General features: G+C 39.3%; 1 protein-coding gene across 28 annotated transcripts in view; it reads right to left on the minus strand.

The window, feature by feature from the left end:
* The window catches only part of OSBPL9 (oxysterol binding protein like 9), a 181,739-nt gene that overhangs the window by 37,168 nt on the left and 119,297 nt on the right, over positions 1 to 25,274 (minus strand). For 6 of the 28 annotated variants that reach the window (XM_008265257.4, XM_070078525.1, XM_008265259.4 and 3 more), the window contains 6 exons: positions 23,226 to 23,294; positions 16,653 to 16,748; positions 15,865 to 15,912; positions 14,387 to 14,416; positions 13,612 to 13,662; positions 2,957 to 2,995 (listed from right to left, as the gene is read on the minus strand). In XM_008265257.4, coding sequence (XP_008263479.1) covers positions 2,957 to 2,995; positions 13,612 to 13,662; positions 14,387 to 14,416; positions 15,865 to 15,912; positions 16,653 to 16,748; positions 23,226 to 23,294 — 333 coding nt within the window. Of the gene's footprint in view, positions 1 to 2,956; positions 2,996 to 13,611; positions 13,663 to 14,386; positions 14,417 to 15,864; positions 15,913 to 16,652; positions 16,749 to 23,225; positions 23,295 to 24,750; positions 24,948 to 25,274 lie in introns of all 28 variants that reach the window. The other 22 variants (XM_008265261.4, XM_008265262.4, XM_070078523.1 and 19 more) reach the window with 7 other exon arrangements.

A 25,274-nucleotide genomic window follows, 5' to 3' on the forward strand; every position in this document is an offset into this window, starting at 1 on the left:
GGTTTACCCTCCAATGGCCGCTGCGGCCGGCCCTCCGTGCTGATCCGAAGCCAGGAGCCAAGTGCTTCTCCTGGTCTCCCATGTGGGTGCAGGGTCCAAGCACTTGGGCCATCCTCTACTGCACTCCCAGACCACAGCAGAGAGCTGGACTGGAAGAGGAGCAACTGGGACAGAATCCGGTGCCTCGACCGGGACTAGAACCCGGGGTGCCGGCGCCGCAGGCAGAGGATTAGCCTATTGAGCCATGGCGCTGGCCAGAAGGACTCAATCTTTTGTTGCTGTTGCTCAGGCTAAAATACATCAAATTACATAATAAAATTTGCTTTAAAATGAAATATGCAGAGCTTGAGATGTGCAAATAATAATCCTTCACCCTAATCTGTTCTGACATTAAAAAAACTCTTACAATATATGTAATAAAGTATATAGAACTAACATTTGTTGAAAATTATTTGCCTATTCTGTACTTATGACAACATTCTGAGGTAGAGGTCTTTCGGCTTTCTCCAGAGATGAGGAAATTAAGACTCAGAAGAAATAAGTCATTTGTGGGGCCAGCGCTGTGGCACAGCGGGTTAAAGCCCTGGCCTGAGGCGCCGGCATCCCATATGGGCGCCGGTTCTAGTCCCGGCTGCTCCTCTTCCCATCCAGCTCTCCGCTGTGGCCCGGGAAGGCAGTGGAGGATGGCTCAAGTCCTTAGGCCCCTGCGCCTGGGTGGGAGACCTGGAGGAGGCTCCTGGCTCCTGGCTTCAGATCGGCACAGCGCCGGCCGTTGAGGCCATTTGGGGAGTGAACTAATGGATGGAAGACCTCCCTCTGTCTCTTGTCTCTACCTCTCTATGTAACTCTTTCAAATGAATAAAATAAATCTTTATTAAAAAAAAAAAGAAATAATTTGTCCAAGGTTACAAAAAGTGAATACCAAGGTTGTCATTTAAATGCAAGCAATCTGGCCCTCCAAAGTCAAAAACTCTTGAAGAAAACTGCTGGGGCCAACACTGTGGCACAGAAGGTTAAATCATTGCTTGCAATGCTGGCATCCATATTGGAGTATTGGTTCAAGTCCTAGTCCCTCCACTTCCATATGCAAGTTCATGCTAGTGTGCCTGGGAAGACAGAGGATGATGGTCTAAGTGCTAAGGCCCCTACCACCTCCATGGCATATCCTGGCGACTGGCTTTGGCCTAGCCCAGACCTGGCTTTTGAGACTATTTGGGGAATAAACCACTGGATGGAAGTTCTTTCTCTCTGTTGCTCTACCTCTCAAGGAAATAAATAAATAAACCTTAAAAAAATAAAAATTAAAAAAAAGAATGATACAGTACCTGAGCAAATGATTCAAATATGGTTGTTTTCACAAGTTTAAATTTTCTATGAGTATCAATTTCCTAAAGACTTAAATTGAACACCATCAAATATATTTGGTATGTTTTATAAACATGCCCACTTTAAAAAAATAATAAAATGTAACCTATTTGGTTTTGAGGGGAAAGAGATCAGAAAATTGCCAACAAGATTTTCCTCAGAGTCGTCTTTGGGAACCACAACAAGCTAAGTAACATATAGTCCTTCCCTGTGAGGCTCACAATCTTTAATGAGATTTCAGGCACAGATATATCATGTTGTAGTTATATCATGTAATTATTATTTTTTAATTTATTTGACAGATAGAGTTATAGACAGTGAGAGAGAGAAACAGAGAAAGGTCTTCCTTCCGTTGGTTCACTCCCCAGATGGCCGCTATGGCCAGCACTGTGCCAATCCGAAGCCAGGAGCCAGGTGCTTCTCCTGGTCTCCCATGTGGGTGCAGGGCCCAAGGATTTGGGCCATCCTCTACTGCTTTCCCAGGCCATAGCAGAGAGCTGGATTGGAAGAGGAGCAGCTGGGACTAGAACCTGGCGCCCATATGGACTGCCGGCGCTGCAGGTGGAAGATTAACCAAGTGAGCCACTGTGCCAGCCCCTATATCATGTAATTATATCACCAAGGCTCCCACTATGAAAAGAAAAAAAATTCTAATATTTTTAATTAAAATTTTAAGAACGCTTCTTTTATCTCTGGTTTCATAAGAAATATGCAAACATAATTAACTTTATTTTTTCATTTTAAACCAAATATAATGATAACATTCTCTTCCATTTACGTATAATCATGAGTTGTCTTTGAAAACTTAGATCTGTTTCCAGATCTCAAACAACATGGCATTTGTAGTCTTGGGACAAAAAACAAGTTGCCTTTCACATTTGAAATACAGGCTGAACAGAAATCACTCAGTTACCATAAAACGAGGGTCACTCAAACTAAAAACTTCAAGCTCTAACTTTCATTTCCAGCTGGAAAACATGAACACTAACAAATCATCTTTGTTTTTAGAGGGGAATTTGAATACAAGGGGAAGGCAAAAAACTATACAGGAGGAAATAAGACTATGGCTGTAAGTACAAGAAGTTGTGTTGTAACTTGTTAAAGCAAAAATGTAGTATATACCACAGTAACAATGGTAATTAACACAATACACACAATCTAAACAGAAGAAATAGGAACCAAGAAATATATTTAAACTTGTTAATAAAAGTATCATTTTTGCAGCCCTCCCTCTCTGCTTTCATCTGAGAAAAAAAGAAGTTTGACAGGAAATATAGCATTATGAATTATGCCTTATTGTAAAAGCAGAATTTTCATACCATGATTAACCCTTCAGGTTAGCACATGCAAAATAATTCAACTGGAACCAACACTTAGAAAAAATTTCAGATTGTCATTTCCCCTCCAAATGATTTCTAAGATGACAATGTTAGGTGTGCAAGAAAATTAGCAAGAGTCAACAACAGAAAGCAGTGAGTAGTGAAAAGAAGAATTTGCGTTGAAAAATGAGAAATTCAGGCTTCTCCTGACATGACTGGTTATAATGCTCTGCAGAAGTAAAAGAAAAAATCAAAGATTAGGTTAAACTTACTATAATTCCATCTGCGTGCTTCTCCGCATTACTCTGGTCCTTAAGGAAAAATGTTAAAAATATTAACTTCATTCTTAAATTTAAGTAACTCCTTGGGTACTTTTCAAGCAAAGAAAGTTTATTTTACTAGGTAAGTAATAATGTTAGAATATTATTTCTCTGCCTTCACTGAGATTTTAATTCCATTTGTACATTCCAAGCCAAACACAATTCCATCACTGGCTACATACAACAATCAACACCAAGAGCATGGGTATTCTACAAGAAGTAATCATCAGGGATTTGGGGAAGAAAGTAGGCACACCGAGAAAATTTAAAGAAGGAAAAATGTTTTTAAATATTCAAAGTTCGAATGATATAGTATTAGCAGATTTTTGGAACACTGCAATCAAAGAAAGCTATCTTGGAGTTCCTCATAATCACTCATGTGAAATGGTCACTACAGGGGCCAGTGTGTCACAGCAGGTTAAGCTGCTGCTTTGGATGCTTGCATTTCATTTTGGAGTGCCGATTCCAGTCCCAGCTGCTCTGCTTAGGATCCAGATTCCTGCTAATGCATCCTGAGAAGCAGAAGACGATGGTTTAAGCACCAAGGTCCCTGCCATCAACCTGGAGGACCTTGGTGGTGTTCTGAGTTCCCAGCTTCACTTGACCTAGACCTAGCTGTTGTAGGCATCTGGGGAGTGAACCAGCAGATGGAGGAGTTTTTTTGAGAGTTAAATGAGAAATCTACGAAGGTGCTTTCTAAATGAGAAAATACTATATAAAAAAATCTATGAAAATGCTTTTTAAATGAGAAAATACTATATAAAATATTTTTAATAATGAGGGGCAAAGTAATAAAATCCTTGCTTCACTCAAGTACATGCAAACTAAAACAGATGTCATATACAAATAGAAATATGGTAAGTGTACCTAGTTGCTTCCATGTTTTTTTTTTTTTCCCTTCATTGGAAAATTTGGAGAAGTTCTGAAAAATGAAGGAGAAACCAGACACACAATTATTATAATGGATGTCACGTATTCCTTCTTTTCCTTTTAAAGAAAACTCTCCAAAGAAATAACTGTAACTATGGGGGAGGGTTGTATATCTTTTATATGTTTAAAATTTTAACTCTATTATTATCTGTAAGTTTTCAAGTTTTAACAGAAACCAATCTTTGGTCCTGATTTTAAACACAGTGGTCAATTTACTTCTCATTCATCCATAACCTTTTATTTAACCATTGAGTTTACTCAGAAGTCTACCATTTTGATGGGTCAACAGAGAGCAATCTAAAGAATCTGGGAGGCCGGCACTGTGTAGCAGGTAAAGCTGCCGCCTGCAGTGTCAGGATCCCATACGGGTGCTGGTTCGAGTCCCAGCTCCTCCACTTCCGATCCAGCTCTCTACTATGGCCTGGGAAAGGAGTGGAGAATGGCCCAAGTCCTTGGGTCCCTTTACACGCATGGGAGACCTGGAAGAAGCTCCTGGCTTCTGGCTTTGGATCAGCCAGCTCTGGCTGCTTTGCAGCCATCTGAAGAGTGAACTAGCAGATGGAAGACCTCTCTCTCTATCTGCCTCTCTTTCTCTCTGTGTTTAACAATGACTTTCAAATAAATAAATAAATCTTTTATTTATTTTTTTATTTGTCAGGTAGAGTTATAGACAGTGAGAGACAGAGAGACAGAGAGAAAGGTCTTCCTTCCGCTGGTTCACTCCCCAAATGGCTGCTATGGCCGGCGCTGTGCCGATCTGAAGCCAGGAGCCAGGTGCTTCTTTCTGGTCTTCCATGAGGGTGCAGGGGCCCAAGTACCTGGGCCATCCTCCACTGCCCTCCCAGGACACAGCAGAGAGCTGGACTGGAAGGGGAGCAACCGGGACTAGAACCCGGCACCATATGGGATGCTGGCACCACAGGCAGAGGATTAACCAAGTGAGCCACGGTGCCAGCCCCATAAATAAATCATTTTTAAAAAAAGAATTTGGGTAAATTTTAATGTATTTTTTTAAAAAGTTTATATATTTATTTGAATGGCAGGGAGAGAAAAAGGAGAGAAAAATCTTCCATCTACTGGTTCACTCCTCAAATCCCCAACAGCTGGAGTGGCTGGGCCAGGCTGAAGCCAGGTGTCAGGAACTCCTTCCAGGTCTCCCGCATGTGTGGCAGGTGTCCAAGTACGTGGGCCATCTTCTGCTGATTTCCCAAGCACATTAGCAGGGGGGTGGATCAGAAGTACAAGAGCCAGGCCTCCAACGGGCATTCTGAGATGGGATGCAAGTGTCTCAAGCAGAGGCTTACACAATGCCCACTCTGAGATAATTTTTTTAAGTGTATGTGCAGAAAATAACTAACACAGTAGGCCTGAGATGGCTGTCCTTAGAAAAGCCTGCCTGCAAAGCTAGTCTTGGACTGAAACTCAGGTTTCAGGAGGGCTCCCACCACTTTAACTGGTTAGAGGGACTGTGCCTCAACTGTTTATGCAAACAATATGGATTATGGCTGCTTTTCTTCTAGAAGTCTGGGATTTTGGGAAATGCCAGATGGAGTGCTTATGTGACAAATCTCCAGTGAAAACCCTGGGCACAATGTCTCTCATAAGCATCTCTGGCAGAGAACATTTCATATGGTGTCATGATTTTGTTGCTGGTTAAATGCATCCTGTACAGCTCCACTAGGAGAAGACTCTTGGAAGACTAACTGGCTTCCTCTAAATTTTTCCTTATGTACCTTTTTCCTTTGCTAATTGTGCTGCTGTAAGTCATGGCTGTGAGGCGTTCTAGCAAATTTCCACACCTAGGGGTGGTAATAACATGTGATTTCTGAGATAGGTAATGGAAATGCCACAAATTTCCACATTGCTTTCCTGGAACAAACAATACACAGTGAGAAAGTCCAAGCAGCCATGTAGAACTATACTCATGGAGAGGAACGGAGGCTTTCAGTTCCCATCACTCAAGTTAGCAATACTCAAAGTGGATCTTCCAGTCTCCAGTCAAGCTGCTATAGGACATGCTGAGGGGGGACTGCCCAAATTGCAGATTCATGAACAAGATAAAGGACTATACCTATTTTAAGACCCTTGGTTTGGGGGTGGTTTGTTATATAGCAAAATATTACCTATAAAGTATATTATCAAAAAAACCAGAGTAACTCTAATTCTGGATAATTTAAAACAAACTATTAAACATGTGACAATCTTTTTTCCCTCAAAATGTTGTCAATTTATAAGCTACCTACACAATATTTTACATCAGAGTTTCCTATTTCTGTCACTGCTGTGCTTTGTTTCTCAAGGTAAGGTGAAATTAAGATGAACCCATAGAATATCAAATGGCTATCAGTCATTCTCATGAAATTTAGGGATTGTGTCCTAGTACTTAAAAAAACTTACACTCAGGGCTGGCACTGTGGCATAGCAGGTAAAGCACCATCTGCAGTGCCGGCTGCAAGTCCCGGCTGCTTCACTTCCAATCCAGACCTCTGCTATGGCCTGGGAAAGCAGTAGAAGATGACCCCAGTCCTTGGGCCCCTGCACCTATGTGGGAAACCCGGAAGAATTTCCTGGCTCCTGGCTTCAGATCGGTGCAGCTGCAGCCGTTGCAGCCAATTAAGGAGTGAACCAGTGGGTGGAAGACCTCTCCCTCTCTGTGTAACTCTTTCAAATAAATAAATAAATCTTAAAAAAAAAAAAAAAAAGGCTTATACTCACTTTTCCCTCTCTATTTCCATCTTTCATTCCCTTGGTTTTTTTGTTTTTGTTTTTGTTTTACCATATGTTAGTTTGGTTTTAAGACCTCATTCTTTTTTGTTTCTTAAAAAAAAAAAACAAAAAAAAAAACCTTGTATTTGCTTATTTGAAAGAGAGATTCACACAGAGAGACTACTGGTTTACTCCCCAAACGGCCAGGAGCTTCATCTGGGTCTCCCACGTGGGTGGCAGAAGACCAAACACTTGGGCCATCCTTCAGCTGCCTTCCCAGGTACATTATTAGCAGGAACCAGATAGGAAGTGGGGCAGCTAAGACACGAACCAACACCCATATGGGATGCCAGTGGTCCCAAGACCCTATTCTTAAATAAAATGTCTATTCTCTTCTCTGAGAGGTATATACCAACATGATTGAGTCTAAAAATACAATAGTGCATATCAGGACCACATAATCTGGGAGAACTTCTGACTAAAATTAAGAACTTCAGTTGTTTAAAACCATGTCTACCATTAAAATACATGAAATATATCCCTACCTCTCTAGTGAGGAAATTAGCCCAGTGAAATCTCTATTAATTATAGACCTGTACAGTTTCTATTATATGATAAAAGAAATTTTCTAATTCAAGTTTCATGAGATTCAATAAATGAGGCTTACATGACTATATATCCACTGCACTCCCTGGCCACAGCAGAGAGCTGGCCTGGAAGAGGGGCAACCGGGACAGAATCCGGCACCCCGACTGGGACTAGAACCTGGTGTGCCGGTGCCGCAAGGTGGAGGATTAGCCTAGTGAGCCGCGGCGCCGGCCTTTTTATGTTTTTAAGATGATTTTTTTTAAAGATTTATTTTATTTATTTGAAAGACAGAGTTACAGAGAGAGGTAGAGACACAGAGAGAGAGACAAGCCTTCCCTCTGCTGCTTCATTCCCCAAATGGCCAAACAGCTGGAGCTAAGCTGATCTGAAGCCAGGATCCAGGAGCTTCTTCCAGGTCTCCCATGTGGGTGCAGGGTCTCAAGGACCTGAGCCATCCTCTGCTGCTTTCCAAGGCAGATGGATGGGAAGTGGAGCAGTCAGGACTTGAACTGGCACCCATATGGGATAGCAGTGCTGCAGGCCAGGGCTTTAATCTACAGTGCCACAGAGGCAGCCTCTGCTCCACTTCTGATCCAGCTTCCTACTAATGGCATGGGAAAAGCAGGAGAAGACAGCCCATGTGTTCAGGCCCATGCCACTCATGTGGGAGACCTGAATGAAGCTCCTGGCTCTGGGCTTCAGCCTAGCCCAGTCCAGACCACTGTGGCCATCTGGGGAGAGAACCTGTAGACGGAGGATCAATCTGTCTCTCTCTCCTTCTCCCTGTCTTTAATTTGCACTTTCAAATAAATAAATAAATAAATAATTTTTAAGATTTATTTATTTATTTGAAAAGCAGAGTTACAGAGAGGGCAAGGCAGATGCAGAGGGAGAGAGAGGTCTTCCGTCTGCTGGCTCTCTCCCCAAATGGCCTCAACAGCCAGGGCTGGGCCAGGCTAAAGCAAGGAGCTTCATCTGGGTTTCCCAAATGGATGCAGTGGCCTAAGAATTTAGGCCCTCTTTTGCTGCTTTCCCATGCACATTTGCAGAGATCTAGATCAGAAGTGGGGCAGTCTGGACTAGAACCAGCATTCGCATGGGATGCCAGCACTGCAGGCGGGAGCTTAACCCACTATGGCACAGTGCCAGTCACATAAATACATCTTCTAAAAAAACTATAAATCACATATATAAGGACTTTATCTATAATATTTAAAGGACCCTTACAACTCAAAAATAAAGACAAATAAGTTAAATAAAAAATGAGCAAACAATGTGAATAGACATCTTGCCACAGAATGAAAAGATGATCCAAATAATTATTTCTTAGGGAAATGCCAATGATTGCCGTAACAAAATACCACTGAAATGGCTATAATCTGAAAGTTGATCACAAATGTGGTGAGGATTGAGGAACTCTTACACACTGGGCATAAAAACATAAAATATGTAAGTTGCTGGGGAAAACAGCTGGGCAGTTCCTGAAAAACTTACTGGTAATTCTATTGCTAAGTACACACCCAAGAGAAATGAAGATATGTCTGTATGAAGGCACGGTATATAAATGTTCAAAGCAGAATTGTTTGTAAAAGGCCCAAAGTGGAAACAACCACCAACTGACGAATGAATAAACAAAATGTAGTAAACTTCTAAGTGGAATATTATTCAGCAATAAAAAAGAATTGAGTCTTGATACATGCTACAATATGGATGAACTATGAAAACATAAAAGAAGCCAGTTAACAAAACATCACATATCATATGATCCCATTTATATAAAATGTCCAACATAGGCTAATCTAGTAACAAAGCAGATCAGGGACTGCTTAGGGTAGAGGGAGGGGGAAATTGTTAGAGGAACAAATGAGGTACAGGGACTGACAACAAGTGAGATGAAAATACGCTAAAATTAGATTATGGTGATGTTTGTATAACTCTGTAAATATACTGAAAATCCCTGAGGGGTATATTTTAAATGTGTGAACTTCATGCTATGTAAACTGAATGTCAATAAAACTGTTTTTAAAATAGTCAATGAATTAATTAATACTGATAAGCCTGGGGAGAGAAGCTGGGATCCAAGGAAAACTTCAATATAAAATCTACTTTAAAGTAGCTATCAGTTTGGTAACCATCAGTAACATTAGTTACCAAGTTGTTATTAAGCATTCAAATGTGCTGATTCACAGTATAAACTGTAAAATACACCCAAGATTTTGAAGACTTGGTGCAGACAGAGCTAATTGTCCATATTTGTATGGATCACACATTGATTACATTTAAGGTATACAGAGTCAATACATTCTTGAAATTAATTTCATCTGTTTCTTTTTATCTTTTTTTTTTAAAGCAGTTCTCTTCTTATTTTATTTTTTTGACAGACAGAGTGGACTGTGAGAGAGAGAGACAGAGAGAAAGGTCTTCCTTTGCTGTTGGTTCACCCTTCAATGGCCGCCACAGCCAGCGCACCGCGCTGATCCGATGGCAGGAGCCAGGAGCCGGGTGCTTTTCCTGGTCTCCCATGGGGTGCAGGGCCGAAGCACTTGGGCCATCCTCCACTGCACTCTCTGGCCACAGCAGAGAGCTGGCCTGGAAGAGGGGCAACTGGAACAGAATCCGGTGCCCTGACCGGAACTAGAATCTGGTGTGCCGGTGCCACAAGGCGGAGGATTAGCCTAGTGAGCCACGGCGCCGGCCTTTTTATTTTTTTTTAAATTGTGTGGCACTCAGGACATGACACACCCATTGACTTCTTTATTGGAGAGGCAGAATTACAGATAGAGGGAGATTTTATATATATATATATATATATATATATATATATATATATATATAGAAAGAGAGAGAGAGAGAGAGAGAGAGAGAGATTTTCCATCTGCTGCTTCACTCCCCAAATGGGTGCAACAGCTGGAGCTGGGCCAATCCAAAGCCAGGAGTTCTTCTGGGTTTCCCAGGCAGGTGCAGGGGCCCAAGGACTTCGGCCATCTTCCACAAGCCATCAGCAAGGAGGTAGACTGGAAGTATATCAGCTGGGACTTAAAGAGGTACCCTTATGGGATGCTGGCACTGCAAGAGGAGGCTTAACCTACTACGCCTCAGTGGTGGCCCCTTCTTTTTACCTTTTAAAAAGTGGTTACTAGAGGACGGCGCCGCGGCTCAATAGGCTAATCCTCCGCCTGTGGCGCCGGCACACTGGGTTCTAGTCCCGGTCAGGGCGCCGGATTCTGTCCCGGTCGATCCTCTTCCTGTCCAGCTCTCTGCTATGGCCCGGAAGTGCAGTGGAGGATGGCCCAAGTGCTTGGGCCCTGCACCCGCATGGGAGACCAGGAGAAGCACCTAGCTCCTGGCTTCAGATCAGCATGGCGCGCCTGCCGCAGCGGCCATTGGAGAGGGAACCAACGGAAAAGGAAGACCTTTCTCTCTGTCTCTCTCTCTCTCTGTCCACTCTGCCTGTCAAATAAATAAATAAATAAAAATTTTTAAAAAAGTGGTTCCTAGAAAATTTTACTCATATCAAATTAGTTGCCTCTGGTATTTCATTGTAGTAAAAAAAGCTGACTATTACTCCTATTTTCTATTGAATAAAGCAAAGGACAGAGAGGATAAATAAACTTGCTGAAGTGGTACAGTTGGGATTCAAACCCAGTTTGCCTGCAGAGTCCATACTCTTCAAGATAATGCAATGCCATTTCTCACCCTCTATCTTAAACACAGATTAATGAACTGATCAGATTTACCTAGCATTTTACTTGTAAGGATAATCACCACGACACAACAGAGGTGGCTAATGAGAAAAACCATACCTACAGTGAAAATACTACAGCATGCAACCATTAGAAATTATGCATTAGAAAAAACATTCAGAAACTCCCATTTATCAGACCCCTACTAGCTGGCAAGCAACTGCTGCAGGGACTTGAGGATACAGTTGTTTCATAGACTAAAGGGTATGTTCCCCCAAAACTCACACACTGAAGCCCTAATCCCCAAGGTGGCTCTATCTGGACATGGGCCTATAAAAAAGAAACTGGGTTGAAGAAGCTGAAAAGGGTAGATCCCTGACTCAATAGGACTAGCAAACCTATTAGAAAAGACACCAGAGCATTTAATTGCTCTGTGTGCACATGTACTAAGGAAAGGCTACATGAAGGAAAAAGGCAGAATTTGCTGTACACAGGCTGGAAGAGGGCCCGTCTCAAGGCAGAACCTTTATCTTGGACTTCCCAGCCTCTAGAATTGTGAGAAAATAAATGTCTGTTGTTTAAGCTGCCTAGTCTATGACATTTTATTATGGCAGCCCACACACACCGAATAAGTGTTAAGACAAAGTCCTCCTAGAGATTATCCTATAATATAGAGAATAAATAGACAAATAAATGAATGTGTCATGTAAATCTGGATAATGATACAAGGCAAGGAAGAAAAATTAGTGAGAAGTAGGGGTTATTCTGGGTAAAGCAGTCAGAAAGTTCTTTCCAAATATGACTCTTGTATTAGAAATTTAAATAAAGTAGGAGAGTGAGTCTGGTAGAAATCTCTGGGAAACACCCTCTAAGTGGACGGAAAAACAAGTAAAAAAAAATCCCTAATGCAGAAAAAAAGCTTGGCTTATCTTAGAAAAACAAAATAGGCAATGTTATTGAATGGCATGGTCCAGCAAGGACAAGAGATGAGACGAGACAGCAGTGATGGCTTCAACGACTTCAGCTATGAAAAGTAGTTTAGATTCATTTCCAAGAGATGAAAACACACTGCAGGATTTAAGCAGGCAACAGATGTGGTCTGATTTATATTTATATTTGGTTTAAAGTTTCAAATAGAACTCATGAGGTACAAATATAATTTGAGTGTTGTATGTATACACAAAAAGCATAACAAAACTTCCTTCTAGAATAAATAAAAAGGAAAATGTTTTTACTTGATCTGGATTACTCATTCTAAAGGACCTTAAAAAGTTACAGAAAACAGCTTTAATAACTTGAACTGTAACACATTTCAGGGACAGTTCTTGATGAGTGGCTAAGAGGTGAGCTACTGAAATAGGTAAGACTACCTTTCTGTACAGCTATTAGAATGTGATGTTCACAGGTCACCCAAACAGTCTGAAACATTGTATATGGGTTCTTCTACTTTCTCCATCTTCTAGAGAAGGTGGTATGGATGCCTTACAATATGTACTCACTCACACCAGGCATGGTGTAGTTTACTGATTTTCTATATATAGGCTTTTGGGTAACTGTAGATGCCTTCTATTTGCCAATGTAACTTCACGGCCAAGAAAAACTAAACCAAAAGCCTTGGCCCTTTCATGCCTCCAACCCTATCATCCTCCTCTTCTTAGCTTTAAAATATAATCTGATCCCTAAAAGTAGATAAAAATTTAAATACCTGATAGGAAATCAGGAATAATGATCAAGAATAATATTAGAAAGTTAACACAAGCTTTAACTTCAGACAGTGTAAATACAACAAATGTGGCCTCCAAAGAAAATAATACTGCCTTTAGCTTATAAGCTAATATATTCACTATCCAAACACAAATGGACTGTCCTATGCCATTATGTCATTAACAGTACTATATAAAATGTCTCTATGGTTGAGTAAACAAATCTATGTGATTGAATAAGTAAAACAGACCAATAATTAAAAACAGAAACATCATTTCTAAACTTTGGATTCTTTGCTATCCCCTAACCTCCTTTTAGCTACTGGCTAAATACAGGGACATGGTCAGGTAAGAATAATGAGAAAAGTTTTTTTAAAATTCTTACTCTCCAACAGTAAAGTTCTTGTTTCCAACAATTTCAGACAAAAATTTTATATTTAGGTGTAACATGTAAAAGATTTCCAGAAAATTAGACAATATGCATGAAGTTTAAAACCCACAATAATTAACAAATATATTGTTTCATGAATAAAAAACAGCACTTATGGTTCATTAATGTAGTTCAGTATCAGAAAACATCTACGACAATGCAATTTAAAAAAACATGTATCTCTATTATATTTGTCATTATGGATACGAAAAATACTGCCAAACTTTCCCTTATTTTCTAAGGAAAATTTGTTTGTAAGAGGTTTACAAAAGATGTCTGCTCCAAGCAGCAATAATGGATAAAATGGAAGGAAGGGGTGAGTCATTCAAACATGCTCCCTTCCTTCCCAGCCACCACCAGAAATTATGTTACCAGAAAACAAGCATATGTAGATAAGCTAACATCCAAACATAATAGATGTTCCATAGCAGCAAGAACCCATAATAGTTTACTGTAGAAAGGTAATACCCATATGTTTCAGAACTGGGATTTTGGCCATTAAAGAAAAGTGCCATCATGGTTTTTAAATCTCATTACATGAAGTTAATCAAAAACAAATTTACTTACTTTAGCAATCTGCAGCAACACAATGCAGTGTTTAATTGATTCTACCATGCTCTATGAAAACAAAACACTGATTTTAGGATCTTGGCCCAAATAAAATGATCATATGATATCAAAAAAATAAATACTTAAAATATAAATACTTTTTCAAGATACAAATCTCAGTAACCTTATATGTCAGAAGGCCAATATATCAGAAAATTTGCATCACAATAGATTTTAATTAGAAGAAAGAGAACATATACAAGTTGAGTATCCCTAATCCAAAAATCCAAAATGTAAAATGCTCCAAAATCTGAAATTTCTGGACACCAACATGACTTTTAAAGTGCAAAATTACACTTGACCTCACATGATAGATCACAGCCAAAAGGCAGGTGCACTAAAAATACTATATAAAATTATCTTCAGGCTGTGTGTATAGAGTGTATGTAAGTCATAATTGAATTTCATGGTTAGACTTGGGCCCACTTCCCAAAGATACCTCATTATGTATTTGTAAATATGACAAAGCCTGAAATGAGAAACACTTCTGATCCCCAACATTTCAGATAAGAGATATTCAACTTGTGCGTGGAAAACAACTTTTATCCAAGGATCTCAGACAGGCAAAACTAGAATAGATATGAAGTCAATTTCAATCACAGAGATAATTCAAATTCCTTTGGAAAATAATACAATTCTTTAACACTCCCATTAAATCTGAATTGTTATTATCAATAGTGGCTGAAAATAAAAATAACATTTTAAAGCAAAGTTTGTCAAACACATAACTTACATTTGTTGTCTCTTTGAGAGTTTCAACTTTCTGTGAAAAACAGCAAATTTAAAAGACAGTCAGAAGCACAAAGACATATCACAGTTGATTTTGCTTTGTTGTTACTGATTAGCAATTTAAAGAATTTTACCAAAATGTACTCAGTATTTTAAATGAGTACAAGCAGATTGGGAATGGAATGCTTCTTATTATATTATATATTTTTAAAAAACCGAAATCAAATATTTAAATAAAAATCCCATGGGCTGGCATAGAGGTGTAGCAGGTTAAGTTACCTCCTGTGATGTTGGCATCCCATATGAGTGTATTTTCAGGTCCTGACTGTTAATGTGCCTGGGAAGGCAGTGGAAGATTGCCCAAGTGTTTGGGCCCCTGACAGCCATGCAGGAGACCTGGATGGGTTCCTGGCTTCGAAACAGACTAATCCTGGAAGTTGCAGCCATTTGGAGAGTGAACCAGCAAATGGGGAAATTTCTCTTGGTCTCTTTCTCTCCCTAATTTGGCCTTTCAAACAAATAAATAAATCTTTAGAAAAATAAATAGGGGCCAGCGCTGTGGCGCAGCAGATTATAAAGCCCTGGCCTGAAGCGCCAGCATCCCATTAGGCACCAGTTCTAGTCCCGGCTGTTCCTCTCTGCTATGGCCTGGGAAAGCCGTCGAAGACAGCCCAAGTCCTCGGGCCCCTGCACTCCTTGGGAGACCTGGAAGAAGCTCCTGGCTTCAGATCAGCACAGCTCCAGCCATTGTGGCCATCTGGGGAGTGAACCAGCAGATGGAAGACCTCTCTCTTTGTCTCTGCCACTCTCTGTAACTCCCTCTTTCAAATAAATAAAATAAATCTTTTAAAAATAAATTTAAAATAAATAAAAATAAAAATTTGACATTTTATGGATTAAACCTTCTTAAACAAAACTGGTATGATTGAAAATTTGTAAGAATATAGAACATTCTATTCCTTACTTGAAAACAAGCTTTGTTTTTTCTATTAATTTTTACTATGTGATAAGAATGTTTATTTTAGTAACACTTAATCTTTTCTAAGTTGTTTAAAAGTGATATAGGGATAAATTCCAAAATTAAGAATGAAGAGTGTGTTAGAACACAACTAAGTATAAATGAGCCAAATACAAGGCTATAGTAAACAGAAAAGCAAAAAATAATGCTGCATTAAGAAATCTAACCAAGATAGAAAATAAAATGTTAACTGGAAGAAAGAAAATAATATGCAAACTTCAAAACAGATGTCAAAAATTCAAGAGGCAGTTAGAGGAGAACTGAAGTTAACCCACCACTCGTTTCCTCAAATGTCTCTGATTTATTTTGAAAATTCTTGGCTAATTGGTTTATTAATATTTGAAATGATCCACTTTAATTTACAAAAATAGCTTTCTGTCTTTAACTTGTGATATGTGAAAAGAACTTACTTACAAATAGGAAATTACATATAAAAATTTCAAAATCATGGTTATATAAGTTACCTTTCTCTGTTCATCATCTTTGCAGCTTTGAAGCTTGTCATCAAAAAGCTACAAGGTTAAAAAAAAAAAAAAACAGGTTATAGAATCAAGCCACTTTACATTCTGTACATTTACTAAAAATAAAGAAAATTAAACTTTAGTTCTTAAACACATTTCCTCCTGGTATGACTTATGTGAATTTTCAAGGCAGCATATATTTTTTCAAGGAACTAGATTGAGTCAAATTGTATTGTATGTGTGACCCTAAATAGGCAAGCTCAATCACTCAGGTTGAATTTCAAGCAAAAGAACCTAAAACACCAATTCAAACTCGAAGGATTTTTTGTTTTGACTTTCAACTTTTATCAACACTTTTTTTCCCAGAACTTCTGCTTTTTAATTAATTTTAGAGTAGGAACTGAAGGAGACCATTTATTTCAGTAATGATAAAAGAGGTGGAGAAGATACCCTCTTCTACTCCTTCTGCAAAATATAAAAACAAGTCCTAGAAACTGAGCCACTGAAACTTAGCAGTTTCACAGAAATTTGAATCAGAGTATCAATTTAATCTTGCTTTAATGTCTCCTAATTATGTCTATTTACCTTTTCCTTAAGAACCAAAAAAGTGCATTATGTAACATGCCATTTACCAATACAATTAGAATTAAGTTTTTTTAATAAATCATTTTTAAAAATTGCTCAAGAATCACATGATGGCTTTAAATTAACATCAAGTAACTTTTTCTCAAAATCATGCCTAGTAACACTTACTAATTTCTACCAATTCAATAAATAAACTAATGTCATACCTTTAATTGTTCTATCAAGATTTGTAGGTAAGCATCAGCCTCTGTAAGTTTTTTATCAAAGTCTTGGACAGTAGGAACAAACCCTGAATCCAAACCCTGGAGGAAAAAAAATTACAATAAGCCTAGCAGTACCCAACAATGTTTAACAGGACACAAAATAATTCATTCTTCATACATAAAGACATTTTCATTTTTAAAATAGGAATAGTACTTTTACACAAATAGGTCTGTTTAAATTATCTAAATTCTCCAAGAACAGTAGTATATCATTGTCTCCAACCTCAAGCCCTACTCTCTCATTAATTACATGTAGTTGCTTAAATCAGGATTTACCCTGCTCTTCACAATCACTTTCTTTTTCCCAGAAACCTCGTAATTGGCTCCCAGTCACCACCAGCATGACAGTAATTCAGCTAAAAGAACACAAGCAAAAACTACCAGGATGATCTATTTTCCCCATTTTTGGTTCAATTCATTCCTCCATTCCCTCACTCCTAACTTCATATTCTCACTGTTTATTCTCCCCTCCCTTAACCCACTTTTTTCAGCTCTGAAATTCTCCCTCCTCTTATTAAAAAACAGAAGAACATCAAAATGCTCACCTCTAAAAAATGGCCTTAAGTGAGAGACAACACTACTCTCCTAATCAAGTTCCCTGCTCACTTTCACCCTTGGCTTGAACACTACACTCTGGACATCGTATAAATGTTTATTTATTCAGAGGACCCACTTGTTTCTCACAGTATTTGCATATCTTACTTTGTGTATACTTAAAATTTTAAGCTCCAAGATTACAGAATTCCTATGTTTTAACTTTAATCAAAAGAAACTTGAGTTCTTAGTCATCTCTGACTGAAAAACAAATCAATCTTAGGTGGAAAAGACAAAGCAGACAACTAAATGGCCAGCCAGCCATCCCTACATGCCTAGCTTTCTTAAAGTTAAGCAGAAGAATGAAGAATGGTCAGGAACCACAACTCTGTATTAAATAAGAGAAATGTATTTATACATTTATAATACGTGCATTTATAAATATGTATCTATACATATATAAATGTGTATCCATCTCAAATGACTTTTTTTTTTTTTTTTTTTTTGACAGGCAGAGTGGACAGTGAGAGAGAGAGACAGAGAGAAAGGTCTTCCTTTGCCGTTGGTTCACCCTCCAATGGCCGCCGCGCTGATCCGATGGCAGGAGCCAGGAGCCAGGTGCTTTTCCTGGTCTCCCCTGGGGTGCAGGGCCCAAGCACCTGGGCCATCCTCCACTGCACTCCTTGGCCACAGCAGAGAGCTGGCCTGGAAGAGGGGCAACCAGGACAGAATCCGGCGCCCTGACCGGGACTAGAACCCGGTGTGCTGGCGCCGCAAGGCGGAGGATTAGCCTAGTGAGCCGCGGCGCCGGCCTCAAATGACTTTCAATTCATTTTAACTTCCCTGCCTTTGGTCAAAGACTGCTGATCATTTTTCCATTCCCCATTTTAGTAAACTGAGGCCAAAAGTTCATTTTATATAGCAGCAACACCTGATCTTTACATACTTTGTCATTATAAAGCCATTATCTCAAAACACCAAATTGAAATGGTAAGATATAGGGGGCAATGTTGTGGCACAGTGGGTTCCTGGATGCTCCACTTCTGATGCAGCTCCCTGCCAATGCCCCTGGGAAAGCAGCAGGAAGATGGTCCAAGTACCTGGGCCCCTGCCATTCAGATGAAGCTCCTGGCTCAGGCCTGACCCAGTCCCTGCTGTTGCAGCTATTTGGAAAGTAAGCCAGTGGATCGAAGATTTTCTCTCTCCCTCTCTCCCTGTAATTCTGCCTTTCAAATAAAAAAATCTTAAAAAAGAAAAAAGAAATACTAAGGTATTATTACAGAACAATGGACTGGCAAAACCTGGTTTCTAATACCAGCTCAATGACTAACAAGCTGTGGCTCTCTAAACTTCTATTTTCTTCCCTGACAAACACAGGAATTGTCCTACTACTATTATTAGTAGAGCAACTACTACTTGAGCAAGCAACTACTACTTGAGCAAGCCTCTACTGCCTTCCCAGGCCATAGCAGAGAACTGGATAGGAAGAGGAGTAGCTGGGTCTCAAACTGGCACCCATAGGGGATGCTGGCACTGCAGGAGGCAGCTTTATCCACTTTGCCACAGCGCCAGCCTCAAGAGACATTACGTTTTTTTGTTTGTTTGTTTGTTTTGACAGGCAGAGTGCACAGTGAGAGAGAGAGACAGAGAGAAAGGTCTTCCTTTGCCATTGGTTCACCCTCCAATGGCCGCCGCAGCCGGTGCGCTGCAGCCGGCGCACCGCATTGATCCGATGGCAGGAGCCAGGTGCTTATCCTGGTCTCCCATGGGTGCAGGGCCCAAGGACTTGGGCCATCCTCCACTGCACTCCCTGGCCACAGCAGAGAGCTGGTCTGGAAGATGGGCAACCGGGAAAGAATCCGGTGCCCCAACCGGGACTAGAACCCGGTGTAACGGCGCTGCAAGGCGGAGGATTAGCCTATTGAGCCACAGCACCGGCGAGACATTACGTTTTTTTTTTTTTTTTTTTTTTGACAGGCAGAGTGGACAGTGAGAGAGAGAGACAGAGAGAAAGGTCTTCCTTTGCCGTTGGTTCACCCTCCAATGGCCGCCGCGGCCGGCGCGCTGCGGCCGGCGCACCGCGCTGATCCGATGGCAGGAGCCAGGAGCCAGGTGCTTTTCCTGGTCTCCCATGGGGTGCAGGGCCCAAGCACCTGGGCCATCCTCCACTGCACTCCCTGGCCACAGCAGAGGGCTGGCCTGGAAGAGGGGCAACCGGGACAGAATCCGGTGCCCCGACCGGGACTAGAACCCGGTGTGCCGGCGCCGCTAGGCGGAGGATTAGCCTAGTGAGCCGCGGCGCCGGCCGAGACATTACGTTTTAAAACAAAGTTTAAGAAAGAAAGATCATAATAATCATATACAGTACATGTTCATAAAATTGTAGTTAAATGTCTTCATTTTTAAAAGAGATCTCAAAGGACTTCCTATTAGAAACATTTCACTTGCAGAGGATGAAAACAAAGGATGTTGTAGGTGAAAAGAAGGATAATCACATACCATTTCACAGACACCATATTACTACACTATACAAGAAGGGAGCAATTTCTTCCCTTGTTATTATGCCACAGAGGTATCAGGACTGTGTGGCTTAGTTTTCTTTTGTTTTAGACTGTTCTAATATAATTACCAGACATTTAATTATCACCTTCCAGTTAAAATCAGCTAAATAATTAAAAAGGTCAAAGTACCTCCATAAATGAATAAAAGGTAAAGCATTGAGGTTAGACAGGAAAAGTAATCTTAAACAATTTCTCTTTTGAATCCACTTAGAACTAACACTATAAAAAATTGCCAATATATCTTTTTGAACAAATCATCATCCAATTAAAAAATCTTCAGTGAATAAATAAAAACAAATTAGATTTACATTATGCAATTTGACCTCACTTAAATTAATTCTTCAAGTCCTTTAATACTGATAAAATCATCTGAATCTCACCTGGGCTCTCTCCTCTAAGACCTGACTCTTTCCACAACTTTCCTTTACCCTTAGAATACACTCCACATTTCACAATGTCTAAGCCAAAATTCTACTTGCCAATATGATATCAACTAAGAACCCCCAAACTGGCCTAACCTCCCTCACACAGTAATCCACAAATTTTTATGTCCTTAAAGAGATCTGCATATCTGAGTATAGTTTAACCAACTGCAATCAATAAAATAACATGTACAGAGATGTCAATAAGACAGATAATTCGACTGTTTTCTCAAATCTAGTAAAAATAATGTACTAAAATGAAGTACCACAGTTTCACTATATATCAATCACCTATTCTAATTTCTAACTTACAGAAATTATTTCTACAACTTCTTGGAAATTCATCTGGTCTTTGCTTGAGTGTCTCACGAGATGATGGAGACTATTTCATAAAAATTCTCTGAAAGTATTAATTGTTCCTCCTTCCATTCAACATTTAGAACACTATGGCAGTACATCTACTCCTATTAACCCTTTTCTGATGGAGTTTTGTTTTTAAGCGGGACTAAGAATACAGTCTTTTACCATGCTGAGGATGGTTTGTCTTCCTCTGAAAAGAACTGAGAACAGGGCAGACCCTTTAAGACAGTGTGACTTCATACTTCCTACAGTAGCTCTTGAGAACAAGTAGGGTGGGAGTCGAGAAGATACACATTCCAGTCCTTTGTATTTGCCCTAACATTTATTATACTTTATCATAATTATATATTAATGATTGACTTTTCTGAGGGATTACAAATTCCATGAGGGCTGGAACTGCACCATTTATATACCCTCAGTGCTAGCTCAGTGTTGAACAAATGCAAGTGGTACTGGCTGCAGTATCTGGCATCACTGATGCTAACACACCAGTCCTGCTATGGCTGCTTCTCCCTAGATTTCTTTTGCTCTTGTGCTCTTTCTTCTTCCCTTTCTCTGCTCCCTGTCTCCTTTCTCTACTGTCCTTTTCTCCGCATCTTTCCTTCTCTTTCATCCATGAACTTCAGTAATTATCCTGCATTGTTAGCAATCAGGACCACAGTGGCTGCTGTTTCCTAACTGATGATACTGATGTGCTACAGTTCTGTATGAATTCATCTGAAGTTTAAGTTAAATCTAACAATTATAAATAAAGAAAAAAGGTATGCAACATAATAAGAAATTAACTTAGAAAAATCTCAATAGAAATTAAACCTCAATCTAACCAAGAAAATCACATATCTATAGGACAGTTGTTTAGTGTAGCGGTTAAGATGCCCATGTCCCACATCAGGGCACTTGGGTTCAATACCCAGCTGTAGCTCCTGACTCCAGCTTTCTGCTAATGCAGACCCTGGGAGGCAGCATGTGATGACTCAAGTAATTGGGTCCCTGCCACTCATATGGGAGACCTGGACTGAGTTCCCTGCTCAAACTTCAGTCCAGCCCAGTTCCAGTTGTTGCAGGTGTCTGGAGAATGAACCAGTACAGGAGCAGGTGGGGGCGGTTCTCTATGCACTCACTATGTTAAAAATAAAATGGTCTCAACCGGCGCCGTGGCTCAATAGGCTAATCCTCCGCCTAGCAGCACCAGCACACCGGGTTCTAGACCCGGTCAGGGCGCCAGATTCTGTCCCGGTTGCCCCTCTTCCAGGCCAGCTCTCTGCTGTGGCCAGGGAGTGCAGTGGAGGATGGCCCAAGTATTGGGCCCTGCACCCGCATGGGAGACCAGGAGAAGCACCTGGTTCCTGCCTTTGGATCAGCGCAGTTCACCGGCTGCAGCGCACCGGCTGCGGCGGCCATTGGAGGGTGAACCAACGGCAAAGGAAGACCTTTCTCTCTGTCTCTCTCTCTCTCACTGTCCACTCTGCCTGTCAAAAAAATAAAATAAAATAGTCTCTATGTGTCAAGCGAACTTTGCTAATAAAGCAAAAGAAGGTAAACTCAAGCACAGGAACGTATAATTCTATACCAGAATCTACATATGTAATTTAATAAAGAGGAATACATCTGGTTTAAAGGAATTTCCTAAAATAGAATCTAGAATGTTAGAAAACTGAACTGCCTCAAAGCTATGTCAGTACTTCCTACTATCTTCCTAATATCTAATGTTAAATAGGACCACTTTTCTCTATTTAGCAGGCACTTATAGGCTAACTAATGGCAGCAAAACCAAATAAATTCCTACTTATGACTTCAGTTGGGACACTAATCGTTGCATATCTATTTCATGCTCATTAAAAAAAAAAAGAATACTAAAAGGAGAAATCCTTAAACTGCTTAAAGTATATAGGAATTCTAGTTGATCTGGAGAAACATGCCTTCAGTGAAAGCAGCATAGGAAGCAGCTTTTGAGGAAAGGAGTAAGACCTTTTAAAGTAATTCCCTGCTAAAAGAGGAAAAGGAATGAATAGTGAAGGTAAAGGTGGTTTAAGGTCTTCTTGAGATCAGAATCAGGAAATTATGAACTTTATGGGTGACATGAGGAACTAAGAAAGAGCAGAAAGGCTGAGTAATAAAGAAATTAACAAATGAAAAAAGAAATTAACAAATGAGTATTATTTTTACATCCAATCTTATTTCACAGGCAAAACTTAAAGGATTAAGTACCTTATGTGTAGTACCTTCTCTTATAAAAGACAAAATAGTATACAATAAAAATATATACAAAAAGAAAATAAAAATAAATTGTTTTATGTAAGTCGCACAGAAAAATTTAGACTAATAATAGGGTAAGTTATCAGTAGCAGGGCTGTAAAACAGGATAACTTCAAAATTTAACAGGAAAACATGAAAGAAAACAATTTTCCTAGTGAAAAATACATGTTATGAACATGAAAAAAAAAAGAATTTTTTTTAAAATAGTGAAACATACACCCTATAATTAAAGCAATGAAAATTGTGCAGGAAATGTCATTTTGATTAAAATATGAGCATATTTGGAAAGTTTATGATCACAATTAATAATTGGAGATGACATGCATCACAGATAAGTTTCATTCAATGGGAGTATAGGGCATACTTACAATTCAATCACTTACAATTATTTTTGAAAATTCAAGAACTGGAGAGATACCAGAAGACTGGAAAAAAGCAAGTGTAGTACTGATCTTCCATAAAGGTAAGGAAAAGAAAGAATATAAAGTTACCATACTGTGAGTCTGACATCAATAATCAAGTAAAGGAATAATAAGAGAAATATCTGTTAACTATACAGAGGAAAAGTAGGTATATGACGAGCAAGTGGCAAGTTAAAAAAAATTACGCCAAATTTAATGAAGTTCTAAGAAATTTAAGTTAGCAAGTCAAGCTTTTAGAGAAATGACACCATTTTGTTTCCCTGCCAAATGACTTGAAAATTGGTTTAATGATGAAAAAAGTATAAGGAAACCAAAATATTAATAAGACCATGCTTTTATATGAGGCATACTAATCTGTAATTTCTTTGGATTACTAAAAATCTAGAAATATTTAAAATCCCTATTATCCCTGTGGTTTAGTTAAAGGAAGAACAGAACTTGCAGACACAGAGAAGTTCTGACGTTAAGAGTTTTTACCTATTTCTAATTCTAAAGAATACTCAACCACCGAGTCCTTTTGTGTGAAGATTATCAATTCAAAAATGCCCATACAATTGAACCTCACATTGAACCTTTTCTCTACACTGTACCTTCAGGAAGGTATTTTCTATTTAAAGTAATGTTCTGATAATGTAAGGTTCCAAATTAGGTTCTCTAGTGTCAATATAGTTGCTATAACCCATCTTGTCGACAATTGCCAGGTACCACAAGAATGCCCTAAAAATAAATCTTTTTCCATAATTTTTTCAAAGACGTATTTATTTACGTGAAAGTCAGGGTTACACAGAGAGATGCAGAGACAGAGAAAGAAAGAGAGATCTCCATCTGCTGGTTCACTCCCCAAATGGCATTGGCTATAATGGCTAAGGCTGGGCCAGGCTAAAGCCAGGAGCCAGGAGCTTCATCTCGGTCTCCCACATGGGTGGCAGAGACCCAAACACTTGGGCCATCTTCCACTGCTTTACCTAGGATATTAGGAGGGAGGTAGGTTGGAAGTGGAGCAGTTGGGACACAAACTGGCACTCATATTGGATGCCAGTGTTGCAGGCTGTTGCTTTAACTGCTATGCCACAATGTCAGCGGCCATTTTCTGTAATTCTGAGCAAGTATGCTTGCTTAATATACCATGAATTCACCAAGGATGCCTAATAAAAGTTAAACTTTTTTTTTAAAGTATCAGGTATTCTGCTAGATACTGTTGTTTCCTCATTTCACAATCACAACTCAGTAAAGGTGATACTCATTCTATTTTAAGTGATTATACAAATCATTCTGATTTTTAAAAAATGGAATTTCAATCTAATCCTCTGACTTCAAATCCATTATACTTTTCTATTGAATCACAATATTTTAAAAAGTTCATGACATAAGGGCACCAAAATATAATCTGAAAATTGCCCGAAGGAACAACTGAATGAAAATGAGAACAAGCTCCAAAGACTGATCTACTTTTAAGTAATGAATCTACAACTTCCTAACAAATTACCTGTGTAATCTAGCCAGGTTATTTTCTCTGCCTCCATTTCCTTATCTGTAAGATAAGGTAGAATAATAAACATCCAATGGTGTTAGATGAACAGTATGTGTAAAGTAACACAATGGCAAATATCCTATTTCCTCCTTTTAATTTGGAGCTTTAGATAATCAGGATTCACCACTATATCCTCCAGCCTCATGCAGTGCCTAACATAAAAACAAAATGAACAAATAAGCAGATAATACTATATAAACCACATGCAATTTTCAGAGATGTACAATCAAGAAAAGGATATATGTATAAGTTAAACTGTAATTAAATATCTCTTTAAAGAAAGATCATCAACAGTAAAGTGATGAACTCTAAAGAAGATAATAGATAATGGCAATAAAAATGGTATGAGTAATAGATCAAACAAATGGTAAGACACAGTCTGGAAAACAGATCAGAAAAACAGTTCCAATATGAGATGTTCAGAAAAGTACTGGGTATTATAACTGAACCACAAAAGGGAAATTATATTTGTTATTTTG

Source organism: Oryctolagus cuniculus, chromosome 7, assembly GCF_964237555.1.
Source record: "Oryctolagus cuniculus chromosome 7, mOryCun1.1, whole genome shotgun sequence".
Lineage (NCBI taxonomy): Eukaryota > Metazoa > Chordata > Mammalia > Lagomorpha > Leporidae > Oryctolagus > Oryctolagus cuniculus.